General features: G+C 37.1%; 1 protein-coding gene across 1 annotated transcript in view; it reads right to left on the minus strand.

Moving 5' to 3' along the window:
- The window catches only part of LOC129257931 (putative uncharacterized protein DDB_G0271606), a 42,228-nt gene extending 25,412 nt beyond the window's left edge, over positions 1-16,816 (minus strand). The window contains exons 1-2 of the mRNA XM_054896371.2: positions 16,743-16,816; positions 6,291-6,501 (exon numbers count right to left, since the gene is read on the minus strand). Coding sequence (XP_054752346.2) covers positions 6,291-6,501; positions 16,743-16,816 — 285 coding nt within the window. The remainder of the gene's footprint in view (positions 1-6,290; positions 6,502-16,742) is intronic.
- Between the last annotated feature and the right edge of the window lie 5,786 nt (positions 16,817-22,602).

Consider the following 22,602-nt stretch of genomic DNA (forward strand, 5'->3'; position numbering starts at 1 on the left):
CATTTGAATGTTGATATACATCGTACATGTGTTTTTGTTTGTGTGAAGTGCATTGCAATGATACGATGCTAATCCGACTTGCGCAATTCAAATATTGGTTTAGGTGTTTTCAAGGAATGTCATTCTAAAGTTACAGTGAAAATGCATGAAGCTTATGCAACCTAAAGCAAATTTCTAACCACTTTTGCCAAAACGAATTTTCCTTGGAAGTTGGAACTTTCCTGCACCAGCACTGTGCATTTCCCTGTCATGACAATAGAAGTTGTCCTAATGGGCTGACAACCAACATGTAACTTGTAGGAAGCATGAAATAGGATACTGCTCTTCAATGTACAGAGTATTCATGAATCCTTTTTATTACTTTATTTTCATACACTAATTCCCAATCAAGTACGCAAATTAAACCAGGCAAACAACTTAGAAAGAAGAGATTAATTGTGTGATAATTCATTTTTCAATTGTCCTGTCAAAATTTGTCATGCCTACAAACATTCACATGAAGTGAATTAATAGCTAGGCAATTATGTTGTCATCTTCCCCAGACAGCTCCATGAATTATTCAAAATAATTTTGGTTGAGTATTCTTAGTTTTGTTTCCTAATTCAAAGGGTCTTTTTTATTATTATTTCCCTCTAAAGGTTGAGTGTTATTTTTATGATATTGTGAGAATTTTATGCAAACATGAATGACATTTTGGGGGACAAAAGGAATATTTGGATATTGTTTTCGATTGGAGGCAGGAACAAATTCTCATATGATTTCTTAACAGAAGATCACATTTCGAGTTGACATTCAAGTTGTCATATCTGGATCACATCTCTGTATCGGCAAGAGTTATTATGCTTTGGGCATAAATGAATTAACAGGCATACATATCCTGTTCTGGCTAATGGATAGGGTGGGGATCATCCTCATTCACTGGAAGAAGCATCCCCCTCCCTCCGTACCTTTCCTAAATCAAATAGTCCAACCAACCCACGAAACCCTGTAGCTATTGGGCCTAATGCATAAGAAAATTGTGTACTTTCCATTCCCTTTCATAAAAGAAATGAGTTTATAACATAGTTTTTAAACTTATAATAAAAGTCTGCAGGAAGGATGTTTGACTCTGTCTCTGGTGGAGAGAAGCGTTCTAGCACATGCTAAATTTTTTGGCACCACCGTTGCTGATAAACCACAAGCAAGAGTTAATGCTTGTCCAATCCAAACAAAAGGACAGATAGATAAATCCGAGATCCATAAAAAAGGAAATATTAATTTTAATACTAACCCTTTGTTTGCCTTGAGTTAGCATTTGCTTTTGGTTTTGACAATTGTAGTCACACTGGCACCAAACAGAGGCAAAGGTGAAGACATCTTACCCTGGTTAACAAAAGCTTTTTAAGCGAAGGCAACCAGAGTAATTGCTTTTTGTTTCGTGCATTTGGCCCATTGACTTGACAGCGATCTACATGTATATACATCTTTGCCAATAAGATGACGTGTGGATCATTACCGAGTATAATCACTGCCCGTCCACAATACTTTCCTGTACACTTTCATAAAACATTTTTAGCTGGTAGAAACATCCTCCTCGAGCCTGACATTTAACGATGGTTTGTAAATCATTTGAAGCTCAGTAGATTAGTTACTCTGTGCTGTATGAACGCAGGATTATAAGCTCTGTGTATTAGATTCAGTAAATACAGGAATTTATCCTCAGGAATACATTTCAGAACAAATAACATTCCATTCTGCATTTGTAAAACTGAATACAACACCTGGTTTTAACGTTTCCTTGAATTCTAGTCTTATCAAACCATATTTGTGCCCTGAGATGAGACTTTTGCTCTTTCCTTCAGATAGAATTCACTCAAAATAAATGGCACTTTGACACTGCCCCTATTTTCTAAAATCTAAATGCTACTCTATCAAGGAAGCCCCTAGTCATAATCATTTACCTTTTTAACTTATTAAGCATAATAACCAATTTTCATGTGCAGCGATGGTGGCATGGTTTACGATCATTTTCATTTAAATTAGAATTCAGTCCACACATTTCGCAGGTAAATGCATACATCGCATGTGTGCGTTAAGATGTAATTGCATATCATACTGCAAAACGGTGGTTGTTATTTAGTTTCAAAGAACTGGCTGGCTTTGGTTGTAAAATTATACTGAATAATGATTTTGCAAGACCACATGTTTGCTTGCTTGACCAGTGTACAAGGAACTTCAAATGATCCACTTGAAACTGCGTATCCTGCCATCTTTCATTTCACAAGACAAGTTTGCACGTTTCACCCCTTATATAGGGAATTACACAGGATTAAGTTGAAAATATAATTCCTGAATCGACAGCCTTGTCATGCAGACTGGTTTGTGTTCAAGCAACCATTTTTTAACCTATCACATTTTTAAAAGATTTTTACCTTTAATAGTTTGAAACACGGATGCGTTCAAGCAATTTTCATCATTCATTATTAAAACAACTGCAAACAGGACAGCTGCAATAAGTTGCATTTCATTACATGATTCTGTAGGACATCAGTCACTAAAAATTGTGTGAATGCAACCAAGATCCAAATGATGATTCTATGGTGGCATTAAAGAAGGAGTTCTTCTGATTTGAAAATTACGTACACCCTTTTAAATTCACTTTATATAATTGTCATATCAAACTGGGCAGTATGGTGCGCATTGGGCATATCTTGCATTGAGAAGAATCAGCATTAAGGGAAAATCAGTTGAATGCTCACCAGCAGTATTACCATTTTTATTTGCGTTTGTCAATGTAAATCTAGCTTTAAAAAAGTTGTTTCAACGCACCCTTGGCTACATCCAGATAAGAAGTATAAATTGCATTAATTAAAGACTTCCACTGCAAGGTCAACGATGTTCATGCCAGATCATACTTGTGTAGGAAATCCTACAAGCATAATTTTCATACCGATAATCATTTTTATTTCTATTTCCCCTTCTCTCACTGATATTGAGTCTACGTGAAGATTAAAAAGTTGATGCTCAGAGGATTTCTGGGATGCAACCTACACTCCAAACGACCTCGTATCAAGATGGGAATTTGAAGGATCGTGGCTTTTACAATTCCCATTCTTATTACCAGAGACAAATTGTCTTTATTCACCAACAGGATTTCCGATTGTTTTATTTATCAAATAAAAAAAAATCAACCCAATCAACATCATGATAGAGCAAACCATTATCCAACCTATTTATATCTTTTTAGTGAAAAAATAATAACATTAAGTATGTTTCCCAAGTAATTCTTCTAAGAGAAGACAAGTGATGAGTCTGTGTTAAAACTTCTCAATGGAAAAATTTCTTGCTTGATATTTCATCTTGAATGTCTGTATCAAATTGTTCTTTGATGTTTCTGTTTTCTGTTGTTGTTTTGTTTTAGGTTGGTGGGTGGGGAGGGGGCTGATTTTGTTTCCATTTGTTTGAGTTTCTTCCCATTTTCTAAGGGATATGAGTTTCGTTGGAGGCAGGCTAAGAGTAGGGTATGTCTTCATCATGCTTCATGAAGAAACTTCATGTCACAGGCCTATCCTTCTGTACTTCCCCTTTCTTCACCCCTCTCCCACTCTCAAATCCCCATCTTCTTCATTCACAATTTCTTCTTCCCACTGTGCCCAGGAAAAAAAGAAAACAAGGTGATGACAATGTTCCTCCCATTCGGACCCAGGGGGTGGGGGGGGGGGGTACTGCTGCTGAAAGAGTTGTAATCATAGACACCATTCTCACTACCTTCCTGACACTAGTTTACTGGAAACTAGGAGGCTGTTCTCACTACGTTCCTAAAACTAGTTTACTGGGAACCGGTTCAGAAAGCCAGTTTGGAAGATCGCTTTGCTAGCGTTCTCACTTGATCACACGAAAGTGGTTTTCAAAATCACTTCACGTAAAGCGCTCTTGTTGCTATGGAAATGCTCTCAGTGGGGTGACATGTTTCGCGCGAAATTCGAAACCGCAGCATAGGCATTCTACACGTGTCATGTGGAGTAGCGCGCTCAAAATGTGCGAAGATCGCTTCCCGAAGAACGGTTGTGTCCTCACTTACGCTAAAACCAGTTTAACGAGGCAAAGCGATCTTGAAAACTACATCACGAGGTGGTTTTCCAAACTGGTTTGGAAGATCGCTACCAAGACCGCTTCGACCGTTCTCACTACGCGTTAAACTAGTTTCCACTAAACTAGTTTCCAGTAAACTAGTTTTAGGAACGTAGTGAAAACAGCCTCTCATTTAACGTGTAATGAGAACGGTTAAAGCGATCTTGGAAGCGATCTTCCAAACCGGCTCATAAAACCACCTCGCAATGTAGTTTTCAGATCGCTTTGCCATGTTAAACTGGTTTTAGTACAAGTGAGGACACAACTGTTCTTCGGGAAGCGATCTTCGCACATTTTGAGCGCGCTACTCCACACACTGTGTGGAGTAGCGCCCTACTGAGAGCGTTTCGATAGCAACAAGATCGCTTTACGTGAAGTTTGAAAACCACTTTCCGGTGATCAAATGGGAACGCTAGCAAAAGATCTTCCAAACTGGTTTCCTGAACCGGTTTCCAATAAACTAGTTTTAGAAAGCGTAATGAGAACGGGGTCATACACATCTCCAAAAATCAAATATTACTGGATTTTCATCTAATCTCAAGTGTGCATTTAGGACTTGCATCTGATTTCTGTAACTCTTTCTCCAACGGGCCCCAGGAAATGACACAAGAATGCAGCTCTTTCTTATTTTGTCAGCTACTATATGAGAGAAACACAAAGGGACTCTTGCTCAGCATCCATCACCTTAGTATAAACTTAGGAACTGGGTATGCTGCCTACCCTTTTAGGAACCCCAGTATCCTGATTTTTCTCATTTTTTACCTAGCTAAAAATAGTGGCGAGGTGAAACCATTTAAGAGCGCAAAGCAGCTGCACTGTAAACATATCAGATGGGAGGAATTTCAGGCACTGAGCAGAGTGTCAATCTTTTCCTTAATCTTTTCTTCTTTTTTTTTCAATTGAAACGCATCTATTGAACTTCATCTCTTTGAGTTACTCCCAGTGAGTTATTCCTATTTCATTCTTCTCCTGGATTCTATTTCTAGGCAAACACCAACTGACCCCGCTTGTGTTGACATGTAAGCACTGACCGCCAGATGACCTTCCACGAGACACAAGGGGAGCAAGAATGGACTATTTTGCCATCCTGCATCTTTCCCTAGTGCATGTTGTATCAGGGTCAGGTCAAGTGCTACCACTGCAAAAAAAAAATAACTGGAGCTCGACTGTTCATCAATAGATATGTTCATCTATGTGCATGCAGATGTTCAGTAAATTTTTCGGATGTACAATCGGTATGGGCTTCATACATGTAAGATATTTTCTTTGTAGAATTTCCCAATTGCATTAAAATGAATTTAAAAAACATCAAAAAGATTAATATTCATGGGAACAGTTCTCTATTTTTCAAGTTTCCCTTTAATGCACATGTAATATTGGGAGATTTGTTAAATGGTAAGAAATGAACTTAAAATTCATATCTATCATTATCCATAGTGTGAGGGGCTGTCGAGCAAGACGTTGCTTCCGAGTTGGGTATATCTTCTTAGTAGTTTTCTTGTGGGTGGTAATATTTTCAGTAACTTTTAAGGGCCATTTTCTTTCTTGTCATACTGTATCAGTGAAAATGAGTTTGCTATTCGATTTATTGGGCTTGTGCTTATCTTTACTTCAATATACTTAAACTCTTATTCAGGAGATTTATTTGTGTTTCAACTTTAAATCAGAAAAAAAGTACGAAACAGAAGAACTTTTGGTATAGCAGGTATACAGTGGGTCACTTTCTCTACATTCCTCTTCCTTGTAGTAACCATTTAGTAACTGAGATGAAATCGGATTGCGATGGAATTGACGCATTCTGAATTAACTCTAGAATCCATAACTAGGTCAGAAAGGTAAGTTCTGCCCGAAGGTGCTGAGAATATCTAAGTCGAAATTGTATTTTTAAAATCTAAGCAAAATTTATACTGCGACATGTATCTCCCGTTTCCTGAAATGAATTTCTGCATTATTATCAGAATGGTAAATTATGTTACTTTCCTACAAATATGATTTATTTCAACATCTTGTTTCTTCAATTATTGGCCCAATTTGGCAATGTCTGAATTATCTTGTGTTGGTATATAAAAAGAAATAAATTAATTGAACTGGAGAGAATTAATTCAAAAGATTTTTAACATCTATTGTCAGTATACCACAATCATCAATGCCAGAATCAATCAAAGTTTAATTCCAATTACCATTTCTTTAGCAACTTGGTCCGGTTCATCCTTGCTCAAGTCAATCTCAAACTGTAGAGCTTCATTGTCTCTGTGCCTCTCCCTTCTCTTCTTGGGGTCTTCCACACGCAGCTGGAGCTGTATCTGATCCTTGTTGTCGTCATTGACGATGTCAACGCGAAAAGCAGTATCCTCAAAGAATGTATGCTTCAACAGCTCCTGGATAAGATACCTGGAAAAGAGAAACAGGAAAGGGAAACCAATCATTTCTCAAGTAAAGGATACAGGGCCCAATATCACAACATGGACAAGACACATGTTATAGTCTGTAACTGATCTCATCGTCGGGCATACATGTACATCCGTGCAAAGCATTCACTCCATTTTCATAACGGTCAGGTCAACCCCAACACTAATCATTACTTCGATATCAATGTTCTTGATGTGAAATAATAAAATAGGACAGTATGATTAATCATGATTTTCACACATTGTAGAAATACCCAAGTCCTGCGAAAGTTCATGTCATCCTGAAAAGCACCAACTTAAATTAGCTAATATTTTCTACTGGGGATATTACAAATAATTTTCCTACAAAAACGACCAAAATATCTGGTATTTTCTGATAGGGGTATGATCAAGTAGGATTTCTATGTAATACCAGGTATTCAGTCTTCAAGTCTGTAAGAAAGATTGTATTGTGAATAGAGGCACGATTCACGGGAGATTAAACACAGAGATATGAATGCAAACAGGAAGGGTATGCATTGATCAATCTATATAACGAGTCCCATTAATCCTGCTGAGACTGGAGGAGTTAATGAGGAGGAGACCATAGGCAGGTGTCTCTCGAAATGAAGATCATCACTCAGACTTTGACAGAATAGTGATATCAATAATTCACCGAGGTGAGCTTGAATAAATCTTGCCCTTGATAAAGGGAAGGGGTGTGGATGGGGACAAGAGTAGAAAGGAATAAGGAAGCTAATCACACTAATTATTCATTATATCACACATCATGGGATTTTTGTACATGATATATTATCATACAGAAACAAACTGTCACACAAGTAATATGTGGCAGACTTAACAACAGCAATTATTTGGTCTTCAAGTCTCATTATGTTTGGGGATTTTCTTCTTCATATAATCCAATGTAACATATTATCAGGACTAAAAACTCTAAAGCAAAGCAATTAAAGCCCAACTTAGATGAAAATGAAATTGCATGGAATAACTTATATTCTCTAAGTTCTGTTTCAAACTAAATTTATTTTCCTTACACCAGAGTCTGAATTAAGAATTTATACAATTAGAGAAATAGGTGATTAGTTCAAGAGAAATAAACAAACTCACATAGAAAACAAACTAATCTGAGAGTGCAGCGGAATTATCTAATCAATGTTTTTTCACATACTTTCCATTTCCATAAACATTGATGACAAATCAAACAATGTGAAGGATAAACATAGTGCAGTACACCCTATTCACAATTTCATCAATAGATATCAGACTGCACAGGAAATTGTTTTGGAGGGATGGGGGGGGGGTAAATAGATTACAATTGATTTCCGGAAAATAAGCACATCCAGTCAATGGATGTTTGCCAATTTAAATGTGATAAAAAAAGAGGATGATCTATAGGCAGGTTTACATGTAACATACTATGTCATATACTATATTTGGTAACACCACTCCTGAAACTAACAAAAATTACTCATTGTATCGCTTTTATTTCAAAATGATATTCCCAATATTTCATTCTGTAAACAACATATTTTAAGTTTTTATTTGACTTGCAATTCCACTTTATAACACAGAGCAAAGAATGCACACATTTTCAATATACATTTACATTTACAAAAAAATTGTCAGTGAAAAGCTTGAACAACTGTTCTGAGATGTGTATTCAGTCAACATAAATGCAAAAATAGTTCTTTTTATCATAAGCTTCTTGCACTTATAGATACTAACTAAAAATAAATAATGTACATAATCTTGAAAGCCAACAGCACTTCACTGCATAAGAATGCAGTAATAATGAAAAAATATTAACATTATCATACATGTAGCTTTCTCATTAGATACAAAGGATTGCTTTATTTGAGCCCATAGAGATTGCCTCTCTAATGACCTTCTCTTCACATAAGCATCGCAGAATGAGTTGCATCATACGTTTCCTAGGTAACAAGAAATTATCAGGCCTACTGAAGATATGTCTCCTGAATCATCATATCTGAATAAAATCTCAAAAGATGTGCACTTTTTCTTTGAATAGTTGATCTCCTTGTAGGAGCTAGATCATCAACTACATGAATCATTATTGCTTATCCTTTTAAAAGAAATTTAAACGTGTTATAAGATTTTCTGTTGGGTCATCAAAGCAACAACAAAAAACTATTTCAAATGACCTGGAAATATGTCCGGATAGATTACCTAGAATCTTATATTTCACTTTAGCTCCAATTATTGCTACCTGGGAATTTTAATTCTGTGGACCCACAATAATGATATGGCACACTCTTTTTATTGTCCATGTAAAACTTGAAAAAGCTTAGAAGAGCAAAGTTCATCAAGTGAATGATGCTCTTCCCCCCCCCAAAAAAAAAAAAAATACAAAGGTAATTTGTAAGTGTAATTTGCATACTGTAGTGCAGTGAGCAACATTTCTCGGCAATCTTTCCAAGCCTTGCTCGGGTTAAGAGTGTAATAATATCTGAACGTTGCCTCCAGGGGGCGGCCCCAATGACTACATCATGAAAGCAGTGACCACTCAGACTGGATATAAGATTTAAAGTCATTCCCTTGAGCTGCAAAAACTGAAAGCTGTTACTCGTTACGTGAGAATAAGAAGGTAGAAGTGTAGGGTTTACGTTTTGACATTGAATCAGGTCTTAGGAATTTATGTTTAATAATATTTACAAGAATAACAGATCGACTATAAGAGAGAAATGCAAATCTCCAATTGTGAGAGATTTTAAGAGATGAAATATGGAATAATGATTTTCTTTCAAAGTTAGCATATTTCTAGAAAAATATGCATGTCGCCATTTGTGCCATTATAAAAAAGCACACAAATTATGTGCGGACAGGGTTGTGTGTATCAGTCTATGTAAAATTAGTATGTGCATACACCATCTTTACTGAACTACTTCTTTGATAGTCATTTGCCTACTTTCTTCACTGGAATAGGAAAAAAAAAAGATTATTTTTTCAAACAAAAGTTTACAATAATAATCATCACGAGAGATGAGTGTAGTAAAGACATAAGCCAAAATGGACTAGACTGCGAGACGGTTGCATATTAAATCAGGGAGGTTGGGAAGACCGATCACGTTAAATGTTGAGCTCAAGATGGGATGTATCGCCCTCCCACTCTCCATCCTCTTCTCTCTTTCTCTCTCTCTCCCTTTCTCACCCACTTTCTCATTTTTTTCTCTCCAAAATGAAGCAGACCAGTGCATTGATTGCCCTAGCGTATGTGACCTGCATTGCCAAAATGCAATGTACCTCATCAATAACTTGGCCTGACACCTTTCTCTCCTCACAGTAGGAGCTATCATACCTTCCAATTACAGAAAATATCTGCTCTTTTTTCTGATCGGGAATTCTACCCAGATTAGAAAATAAGGTATGGTGTAAAAGCTAAGTACTCATAATGTCTCCAAACGGAAATACTCGCATATGACCTGTGTTTTTCTTGAAAGATTGCACAGATTTTTTCAGTGTGGAAGCAATTTTACAAGAATTCTAGACATGAAGAAGAATTTATTTAGGATTGCAAGAGTCTTGATGCTGGTTCATAATTTGTGGAACTCTATCTTGGTCAGATAAGAGTAAATGACTGTAATTAACTATTATTTTGATGCATTAATTTAAGTTCTCGCAGCTAGCAGGTATTGTGTAATAAGGCGAGTATGAAAGCACCTTCTCTGATATTTTGCTTCATGCCATCTGCAATTTGCATTATTGAATGTGCTGCAGACAGCATACAGTGTGAGAATCAGCTTGAAATCAAAGTGATCAAAACAAGGTTTCGATTTTCCAACCACATCCCATGCCATAAGGAAATTATACTGTCCTGGAACATACATAGCGGTGTTCGTACCGAACAAAGTTGTACATAAGTCATAGGTCCTACAGAATTCAATTTCATTTTCTATCTCAACAAGCTAAATGCTTATTTCAATGTAAACATAACCCATGCTACATGCATTTCATAGCACGCCCACTTTATTTCTCCTCGCCGACCATACGCGTTCCAACATGAATTAATGACTTTCGGAGCCCCGAACGATAACAAAATGATCTGAAATGAATAAAAGATGCAATAGTGAAGATTGCATATGGTCGGTGGGCCCCCACAATGTTGCTCTTGTGAAACTGTCCATAATAAATGCACGAGGCAGACCTGGGTTATAAATCAAAGTGCGCTTTCATGAAATTTGCGACCATACGCATGCCAACCGAAGGGAAGGGGGTCGAGTCAATGCCTTCACTCAACGAGAGACTCAGAGGTGACGCCTCTCTCATTTCGGGAAGAAGGATCACAGGGAAACCACATCTCCAATGAGGATCTCATGTGACTTTCTATTGAAGCTGGGATCTGACCTTCGTGCAAAGCCTACTAAGGCCCCTTCAGCCCATTCCTACACTGGACTGCAGTGGACTAATCTCAGACCAATTTTCCTTTGATGGGTAATTTTCAGGCATGCATCAATGGAAAAAATACCTCTTCAAACATAGGCCTATCCAGCAAATAATGAAGCTTTGATTCACCAAGACCCTGCAAAAGCTAAAGGGATTGACGGTACAATTGATTTGGGGGGGGGGAGCTGATTCACATTGATAATCGCTTTGCTTTGTGTTTTCTTTTCACACAATAATGCATGTACATTGAAGATGTCAGTTAATATATTCAGTCTAGAATAATGCTTGAATTAAATGCTGTCTATAACTAATACAGTGTTTTTATATAAACCACATTGCATTGACCTAGCTGTCCAATCTGATAGCTCCCCTCTAGTAAAATAATGACCATACCCTCACGCTCCCTCCCTCCCTCGGTGTTCATTACAGCTTCTGCAACATAAAACCGACCCAGACAAAAGGTAGATGCATCATTTGGCAGGCAAGGGCAATTGGAATGTCTATGGAGTGACAAAGACCTCACCACAATGATCTTTCATCTGTGTCAGGAGTATCAACGTTCTATGATAAAAATCTATAATATTGAGGGTATTCTCATCAAGAGGCGTATTAATAGCAGGGTCATGGGGAGAGTACATGTAGATGGTTCTCCATCAGACCAAGTTTGCTCAATCTAAAGATTATACTTTGGGGCTAATCTTGAGACTGTAGGAAATCACATCTCCATTAGCCCTAGGGGGCAATGATTCCCACCTCACCACCTGAGAGTAAAGTGTGACCATGTGCTACAAAGAACATGCACTTTGGGCTCCAGCTTGAGCAGCGATGGTCAGGAATCAAGAATAAATCTTAAGTCAAGCCCCAAGTGCATCTTTCCTTGCAAAATAGCTGAACAATCAAAGGCCTGGTCCTACTGGCCGACGGACACAAAAACATATTCATAACGGATACAGTGGACAAGAAAAAAATCTGGGGTGGCTCCTCCGTTTCCATCCGCTCAAGACAATGGACAAAATGTGCGAACAATGAAATCACAGTGGACGGATGCTCGATGGATATAGAGCGTATGAAACACGTATGCAAAGAGTAAGCAACAGATACATAACGTTTTCAAATGGATGGCACGATTCTTTTCCCTTTTACATCCTCTCTGCATCCGTAAGTGCAGTGGGACCAAGCATTAACCAAAAACACTCTTTTGAATCAGGATGGTACATAACTCCGGGGTAACACTCCCAAAATAGGGGGTAATTGCATCATCATTACAAAGTCTTGACACTGTCCTGATCAGGACAATTTACTGGATCAAAAATTGCTGGGTAATTTAAAAACCTCTAGCTGATGGAAATTGGGTCCAGCGCCTAAGAATGATAGGGGGGCGGCAGCCGTCTGTGAATTTTGACCTCAGATAGTCTCACTGGGGGGGGACTTTATTCTCTTATTTCCCTGTAAGCTGCATGAACATCACTATGGGAGACACCTCGCTGTAATCACACCTCACATGTTCAAGTCCATATAATTCCCATGCTTATTTCATGCCTGAACAATTTCTAGCCTTCCATGACTTCATAATGTATCATGATCACCAAACCAGCCTCCAGACTTTGTTGTGCATGGAAGGTGAACAGATCTCATATTTTTGACTAATGTATGTCCAGCACAAGAAATACATGAGGGGGACAAGAAATTCCACCCTCATCACTGCATAAATCCCCAGACAGAATGCTTTGGGGCAACCATCTTTTCTATAGTTGCCCAAAGATCTTCCACAAATAATATTCAAGAACATCTTTAGAAAGCCAATAATCTTTAAGTAATAGGCCCATAGCAGAATACTTTATACTTAGATAGGCCTAATTGCTCATTCTGAAAAAAGAAGCCCTTTGATAAAAAAAATTCCCCTAAAAATAAAACAATTCCTACCATGTTTATATCCAATGCTGAAAACATGAAATTCATGAAAATATAAAGTGATGATAAAAACATGGCTGTCTACAATATGATTTTTTTTTATGTTAACCCCCTTCCTTCTTCTAAGAAAAGCATAATCTTTTGAAGAAAAAAAAACAATTTATGCTTAGTGAAGTCGCATTCACAATTATACTACCCGTCCAATTTCACTTTAAAATATCGGTAAGACCAAAATCCCGAATGGAGGATTACTGGTGGATGTTGTTCTATTAAAAAGAGCATCATTAGGGCCATCTGCACCATCCCGAGTTTTCAAATTAGCGCGCTATTTCTGATCCGACAAATTATCCCGATTTGAACAATCTCGAGATTATTTGTAATGGAGACGCAATTATCGCGCTAGTTCGTAGGATTAATCTCGAGATTGCAATCCCAAGTCAACTTGGGATTATTTGCAAAATAGCGCGCTATTTTCCGAATTATCGCGCTAATTAGTAGGTGCAGACGCACTCGGGATTATTTATTCAAGGCGTCAGACCATAATGCATCAATGCCTCGCTCGGGCAGGAATCGCTCTTCCTGCGATGGTGGAGACGGGTTTCTTGAATCTCGAGATTAATCGCGAAGAGGGCCGATCGGGCTAAAATCTCGAGATTGAGCAAACTCGGAATGGTGCAGCACCGCCTATTGTAGGCCTACATGTACACTGTACATTTTGAATCCTTAGGAATTACTTCACAGATAGGACAATATGTTGCATTCTTCGAGTGAGTCAGACCAAGAATGCCTCTATCTATTCTATGCATCTCAAGGACTATGAGAGTAAACAGTCCATTCAGTCAATAAGTCTACACCTCAACTCAAAAGGAACCATTCAAAACAATCCCAAGACAGAGACCACAATGTACAGGTAGGCTGGTCAGTGTGCAGGTAAAATATTATCTGATTATATTAGTACTGTTCGTGAATAATTCTGTAGGCTTACTGTACACGAGCATCTACCAGTAGTGTACTATTTCGAAAAGTATAATTCAAAGTAATGGTGTACATGCAATTCTAAAGAGTCTTATGCTACAACAATTTCTTAACAAATATTTTCTTTTTCTATGAAGAATTACCGACAGTCAGATAGCACATTATTTTCTACAAGTCTTCTGGAAGTAATGGCAAAAATCGTGAAATTCATAAAAATCAATTCCCTGTCCAATGATGTGTGAAGTCACTGCAAAACTAGAAATAGTCCTTAAAAGATACACATTAGATTCTTGCAAGTATTCAGACAAATCTGCAGATAAAAGATGGTGTATGAAATAGGATTCAAACTTGGTTTCTAATACCACACAATTGCACATACATATCAATATTAATGCCTGTACTACCACTCCCAGAATCAAACGAACAAATATATATGTATGGAGACCCTATAAAAAGATATCAGCTTATCAGAATATTATCAAGTATCCCTTTAAGGATTCTCTTATGTACAGAAGCAAACAAAATTTCAATCAGAGAGATGTACAGCTATAATTCTTTGAACTCGCAGCTTCATATCCATGCATCATACATCGCATTTTCATGTGATTGTGTTTCTAGACGCTTTCTAATTCTACCGACATTTTGTTTGGGGTACATTTCAAGTTAATTATTTCCGTATCCATGGCTATCCAAATGGAGTCCCAAGGTAAAGCTAGTAATTATGCTCTACTCTATCTCCAATTAGAAGTCTGGCATAGCATTAATTTGCCAATGACAGCACACTATAAAACTAAATTGACTTTACACCCAGAGTATACAAAAAAACTATATAAACACCTAGTGTGTCGAACGACCTTCGATTCTAGAAGGGCAATTTTGAATTCATACACAGCGCAACGATTTTTTAACTAGTGCATCGGTGCAGAGAAGTGAATGTGCTAGCAATTATAAAGGTTAAACTCTGTACATTTTTTAAATGGTGAATGCATATTATAAGTTTGGCCTTTACAGTAATTTGAAACCCGTGAGGTGACTTTCACTGAAATGATGAATACGTCTTTCTTGTAGGCCTATCTAAACCAATGTCTATTTTCTATTTGATGAAATCAGAAATTAGCTCTTCCAATCGACTTATAAATGACACAGTGTAAAATACAATTGTATAATAACATTTGATAAAAAATCCCAAAACAAACTTGATATAACATGTGGTGTTGTGTATTCATACATCAACAAAACTTCATTTTTTTCTGTGCATTGATTGTAAGGGCATTGATTTCTTTTGTGATGATTGGGGGACAGAAGGGAATCTGCCGTCAAGCAGTCGTCAATAACCACTGTGCTTGGCATACAACCAACAAGTTTTTCAGATTGTGATGTCAAACAAGGCAAACTGGAGTAGATTATACTGTTTACACAATAGCTGACACAGCAAACAGAACAGAATGAAATTAAAACCAAGGTGTAAATATATCAGGTGTCACCACCCCCACCCCCCCTAAAAAATATAGATGAATAAAAACAAAAATTAGGAAATAAAATAAAATAACAGAAATAAAAATATAAGAACATATAAATAAATAAAAGAAAAATAACTAAATTAATTCAAATAATAATGATCATTATTACTATGAATGAATAGATTAATAAAAATAAATAAATAAATGTATACAATAAACAACAAATATATAACAAAACTTTAAACAAAAAAATGAAATAAAACAATCAAAAATTTAAACAAAATGTTTAGAATAACTCGGTGGTAGCTTTACAATAAATAATAAACTTTAAAATGATCAACTTTATATATTTTCCTGATCTGAAACTACTTTATTCACATATTTTGATTCAAGGACTTTTTTCATGGTGAGCTTTGTTAAAAGGGCTGTCGGCAACAAATTTGTCAGCAATTATTTTGAAGCATTAGCCAAAGAAATCAATCTCATTTCATCAATATATCAATTATCATATAATATCTCATTCAAAACTTCTGAATTATACCAGGGTCATCAATTTGGGCCGAGAACCTTTTATACTAGGCTCTTCATTGGATGGCTTAGAAGTTCACATTCATTCAGGAGCCTCCAGGAAACATGTTAACGACAGAAGGAGAGAATTAAGATTCATGTTCCGATTCATCATGGTCTTTGGGTGGTTCAATTTCATTTTTAATAGGAAGGTAATAACTCATGACAGAAACCATAGATGACTAGAAATTAGTTTTAACACTTTTCACATAGTTATTAGCATATTGCAAAGTATGCTTTCTAAATCATATCTTGATTTGTGGCTTCCAACTAATTGCATTTTTAAAAATATTGTTTAAATTGTATTGAAAGGGGACTTTCCCTGAAGCCTCTGGTAATTATCCAACATGGTTGCTCACGGGTCAGATTTAATTATGGAGAAAATTAAAAATAAAGGCATTTCCTGCAACATTCCCGGATGGCGAGTGTGAAGGGGAACACCCGCTTAGATTTATCATGGATTGTATGCAAATTCAATAAGACGAGGGGGTATTTATAACCCATACTCTGTTTTCATCAGGAGGCTTGTTTTGCTACAAACATCTCTGCACTCATCTCCGAACTATCAACGCCTCTTTGAGAGTGATATGTCCCTCTTCGGAAACTGGACAGGAAGGTCGGGAAGGGGAATTATAGGGCAATCTTGACTTAGTCTGCTGTGCAAACCCCTCACTCGAGTTAAGGGTCTGAATTGCAGCCTACTCATACCTTGTGTACATACTGAAGGCCATGAATTGAAACGGCAATGATCAAAGTTTCAATCAGGGTCTGTGCCTGCAGACTAATCTTGACTTGGCTCACCAATGCTACCTACAAACCACCCTTGAACCGTGCAAGCAGCCCATTGCTGGAAATCACAGTAGACAGTTTATTAAGACGTTTCCTAATTAGCTGCTTCTTTCCTCCTCACTTTGAGCTAGCATGATGGAGAGATAGTTGTAGAAATGTCACAAGCATGGAATGAGTTTCTGATTCTTCCTTCATGGTCTTGAGGGAGATGAGATGGGTCCAGACGTCTGCGTGGTATATGAAGACCTTTCAAAGTCACCTTGACATGGGTACGACTCTATACTATAAGACGCGTATACAGTTTAATCAAAAGATTATGTCATCCTACTTTCAGTTACATTGGGGATTTTCCTGCAATAATGATACATGTAGCTACAAGACATCATCTTTATGAAATCTAAAAATCATTGTTATTTATTTTGAATGAAAAATGTTAAGGGATCAAAGTATATATTGGAAGTATCTTGCATTAGTATGCAAGATTTTTGGTCTTAGACATTATTTCCAGTGGAATTAATCAGTAGCACAGATCCAGTCATTTTTATTCTAAATTCTGAACAACGTTATTATTTGCCTTTAAAACCATGTGTGTTCATCGAACTTTTTGGACACTGTACTGGTATAATAACTACTCCATTCACTTTACCATGCCAGAAGAAATAATTTTCTGTCAGTTTCTGTGCAATAAAAAAGCAATTTGTTGCTTTCATTACCCACTAGGTACTGCCTATACAGAAGTATCAAATTACACTTTCACTCTCTATTTCCATTTTAATATTCTAAATAATTGCCCATCACATAATGGCTCTTCAAGAGTAATTACACTTTTACTATCTATTTCTATTTCAATATATTCTTGAAGTTTCCATCCCCTGCACTTTCAAGTTTAGATTTTCATTTTTAAGCCCATTTTTAATTATGTCATTATAATGAACCAATAAAGGTGTCATCATCATACAACAACAAAAATTCTCAGAGGTTCTTAGTTTTGACTTTCACATTCAAGAACGATATCTGCATGTAAACCACAACATTGCCTGATTCAATAAAGGTGGTTTCAGACCGCCTCGAAGTTTGTCAGTTCCAGGTATTCTCTGATCGGGAAATTTACCCCGATCAGAAAATACCAGGTATTTTGGTAATCTGAAAGCAAACTACGCGTAATTTCCCGAAAGAAAATACCCGCTAAACAGTAGGTACTTGGCGAAATTACAATAACTTTCGCGGGGATTTTTCCAAGGTCGCAGGTATTTTGGCAATGTGAAAGCAATTTACGGGAACTTTTAGCCCAGCGTGTCGTTGGGCACGGATGCCGTGGGTGGCTGCTGGGCTAGTGGTTTTGAATCTCGCGCCTTGCCTGCTTATTAGACCATACTGCGCATGCTCCTAACTTCAGGAATTTATCCTGAAAGGGTGTTTCGGGGCGGTGTGAATGCAGGAATAATTAATGGGTATTTTTAGCCTAAAAATGTTCTCGTAATTTAACGGGGATTCTTGTGATCGAGGTGGTTTGAAACCGCCTAGAGACAAGGTTATCAAGTAACAGGCCCTGCTGTTTTTTCAGGGGAAAACAACATATCAATCAAGTGACTTCACACAGCAAAACCAGTGGGATAGATGTGTAACATCTAACACTCTGATGTCACAGCTTGACACTGACATAACTTTCATGTTACATGTATGAGATTTACACTAATTTTCTGCTTTTCATAATTCCCAGATTCAAGACAAATATGGAATTTGGGTTTCTTTTTAGAATGGTTGTCTTGAAAGAGATCTGTCTTTGAGATATAAATCGGGATAAGCTTTCCTCACATGACTTCTCCAATTAATAAGTGTATGTCATGTCAAATGTTCACTATTCCCATTCATAAGTATATTATATGAAGTACATGCCCCCAAAAAACAGTTTGTTTGTGTTTTCAATGGTTTTATTGGAATTTTTTCATCTAGTATTGAAAGGAATAGTGATAGGCACATTTGGGGGAATTAACCAAAACTAAAAATCAAAAATAGACTAACATAACTACACCCTGATTCTGCCCCCCCCCCCCCACACAAAGGCAGTATTTCTTTTTTATAACATGGGGGATTCTTAAATCTCTTCATAACAGACTACATAAATCTACTGAACAAAGGCTAATGTTTGATTCTGAAACGCATGGTCTCCTCCCCACACAAATCGCAACAATAAAACAGAATTGTCTATTTCAGAGAAAGATACACAATATTCCTGGATATCAATGGAGCATATCTTTGCGGGGACTGACTCACATGACCTGGAGCCCGGGTTCTACATCTGTTCAGTGTTCCCAGTATAAACCACTCTGGGTGCAAGGGTGCAAACCACAGGGTTCGGTTCATGTCTTTTCAATCGCCTAATTACTCATAGTTTCTTGCTGGCAGACTAACGAGGCCCGGAAGTGTTCATACATTATCAAGCTATGTGCCACCCACAGACTGCGCAACAACATGATCTTTGCAATGTCTCCCAGTCATTTAATGTGCATGTATGGGGTGCAGACTTCGCTTCTCCCCTTGGCTATGCTCTAGGTAGGATGTGCATATCAAACAATCAGACTTCAATAAAATCGTACCCATAGGTTTAGAAGTTCGGAGAAAGGTTAAGAAGAGTCACGTACGATTCTGAATTAAACAGACCGGTCTATTTATTCAAATCAAAAGTTTTAATGTAGGCCTTTGTCTTAAATTCAAAACAATAGAGATATTGTCTGAAAGAAGAATGCGGCTGTGGTAAAATCTAGATCTAGTTTCGTCCAATGCTGGACAAATAAAATTTCTCATAGAATACATGAGCCTGATGATGGGATCACACATATGGGCCTAGATGAGGGCATCCATTCCTGCACGTTGGAACAGAATGTTAATACTCGAACATATAAAGCTGAATACACAGTGACAAGGTCTCCTCCACTTTCGTGTTTGGTTACAAAAGAGTGAGGTCTGTTGGGTGTATCATATATTTCACATCCATAAATACTCCTCCACATAATCAAAACACAATGACATCTTGACACTACAACTAGATACAGTGATATGGGTCAATCATGAGGTTAACAAGGGACCATGTCAGAATCATCTGTTATCCACTCTTTTCAAGATTCAATTTGCACTCGCCATCCTACATAATGACTATCGTGTGACTGACTGAAGGGGTGAACTGTCTGCAAACATCAATGTGAAAGAGATGATGGATCTCACACCAATGTTTCGCAGGGGTGTTTCACAAAGATCTAAGCCTGACCGTTAAAACCCTGCACTTATATTCCCTATTGCAAGTGCTACCCTACGTATCACTGCAGTGGTCAGATAACGCTTATGTGATATATGCTACCAAAAGTTAATAAATGAGATCATACAATGTATGTTAAATATCATGGGCATTTTGGCATTTTAGCATCACTTTTCAAAAGAACTTTATGAAAAGACCCCATCCATCTTGGGAGTACTTGGTGGAGACTGCTTCCTCCTGACACTGGATATACCTACATGTACTTCTCCTCCGGGCAAAGGACCCCATCAACACAGCACAGAATCTGATGGTAGGAAATGTGTCTAATCACAGGGTTTAATGGTCAGTGAGAACTGTCCTTGCCAGTAACTTTAAACAAAGTGACGGTAAGAAGAAAAGCTGTTGACAGATATAACCAAGCATTTTACACTGATAGGTAATGAAATCAAATAATATCAATCCCTTTATTTCTGTCATTTCTATATTTCATTGTGAGTCAACCATCATAGTAGAATACAGTATGTGCAGAAAAAGGATTGCAAATCTTTTCCGACTGCAGCCCCCATCCCCTTCCTCATTTTTCTCTGCTTAGTTTTTCAAGTATAAATGGCAGCATTTTTTCCAACAGTAAGAACAAAATGTAATGGAAATAATAAAAGTTTCAATATCTAGGAGCACAGGTCTCTGACCTCCAGTTTTTCCTTTCATTTTAACAAAACATTCCGTGACAGAGTCTCTAATAACATTTTGCAAAAACATCCCCATTCTCTCTTACACCATTATCACTGACAAAATGACAATCATCTAATAATGATTTGGGTTTGACATGCCAAAGTCGTCATATCGGTGCAAGAACAGGCTTAGCAAATCGTTTTTTGCGCACTGCATAGGTGCAGAAACGCCCTTATGCAATGCACTTATGAGTGCTGCTAAGGCATTTTGTGCACATGCAACGTGCGCAAGTGTGAAGTTAAGGGCGTTCTTACACCGACACGACAAAACAATATCCACTCCCAGTCTATGAACTTTTCACGATTCTTTCGAAGAAATCATGGAATAATCCTGTGAATAATCACAGGAAATGGTCCTTTGGAAATATTTCTGACATGAGAAATTATAAATGTTTACATCCCTTTCTCCAGGTTGGTTACAACCATCAATTTGTTTAATCCTACTTCTCGGTTTATTAGCCGGAAGAAGTATTGAACAACTGCCAATATTTACTTTTAATCACACTGCCTTAACTTTGCCCAGTCAAGGATGTACCGATTACTATCAACTTGCTGAAGATAGAAATGAAGGGGGGGGTGACCGGGTGAGTAAATGAAAAGAAAGATATAGCTTTAATAGCATCCTGAGCCATATAGAAGTAACAATACTAAAGTGTACTTCTAGCAATATTAGAATTATTATATACATGTGCATGTAGGACTATGTTAGTATATATACAATAACTTTCAGAAGGCCCTATTTAAAAGAATATATGCCATTACATTCATGCCTTCATGGAATTCAAAAATAAATTATCTTTTAATATGTTAATGGGCCCTGTTTCACATCAAATCCAAGTTCTAATTCTCCACACATACATGTAGCACAGTGTAACCTGTCTACATGTGCATGGGAAATTTAACCTCATAGAATAAATTTGCACAGTATGTACCAACGAATGTGTTCATTGTTATCATCATTAAGGTAGATAAAACTTCCATACTTTAATCTGGAAATGGGTTCATTTATGCATTATGTGCATTGTTTGAAGGTACTAATGGAAAAATACACAGATAAAAGTTCAGAGGTGGAGCTATCTATGTAACTAAGTAAAGGAAGTTGGCAATCACAAATTCTCAACACCCATCCTCTTGCGCGGATATCCGAGTATTTATTAAACCTTGCATCCAGATTTTGGTGGAAAGTTTCTTTAAAAATTGCCACAAAATACAATAGACAGACTGAATTCATTTGCCCTGAATACATTTCATCCTCGTGATCGTGAACATGGTATATATGATTAAATCGTTTTGAAAATCATTCATTTAGGTAATTTAAATAAATGTGTACTTTAAAGTTGCAAAGTTAAAAGTTTACAGCGAAAGAAAACATGCAACGATAATCATCACAGGCATGAATGACATTTAAGTACTAAAAGGCAAACGAAGTGCTACACTCCCATAACCTTGTAGAGTATCATAAGAAAATGAATCTGACGGATCCATTTCTTAACGAAAGTAAAGATAGCACCACTTCATTAATTGATAACTTGCTCCTTCTAAGACTTTGCATGAACATTAAAGTAGACAATATCTTTTGTTGCCTAATGCTGGTAATACTTCAGATTATTGATGTTCAATTAATATAGAAGGTAACATTATCCCAATTTGTCTAAACCTGCTAATTCTTTAATCAGCGAGTTCCTGGTGCAACATAATCTCTAGCTGTGATTCTTCTTTCTAATAAAAGTACAATGGTATCGTGTTATCCCCATTAATGTTGTTGGAGGGAAACATGTTACTGTTTGTACCGATAGATAGCGCAAGGGGCTAAAAAGTCACTCGATAATTTGCATTTCCTTATAACTATCCAAGCAGGTTAAGATTAATCTATCCAGATATCATAACTGCATACATAAAACAAGAAGGCCTACATAGCGTTCATATTAATTTCATGCTGGTTCCAACCCAAATTTGACAGCCCATGTTTTTAACTTACAAGAATTTTGTAACTGGCA

This window comes from Lytechinus pictus, chromosome 3 (genome assembly GCF_037042905.1).
Source record: "Lytechinus pictus isolate F3 Inbred chromosome 3, Lp3.0, whole genome shotgun sequence".
In the NCBI taxonomy this organism is placed as follows: domain Eukaryota; kingdom Metazoa; phylum Echinodermata; class Echinoidea; order Temnopleuroida; family Toxopneustidae; genus Lytechinus; species Lytechinus pictus.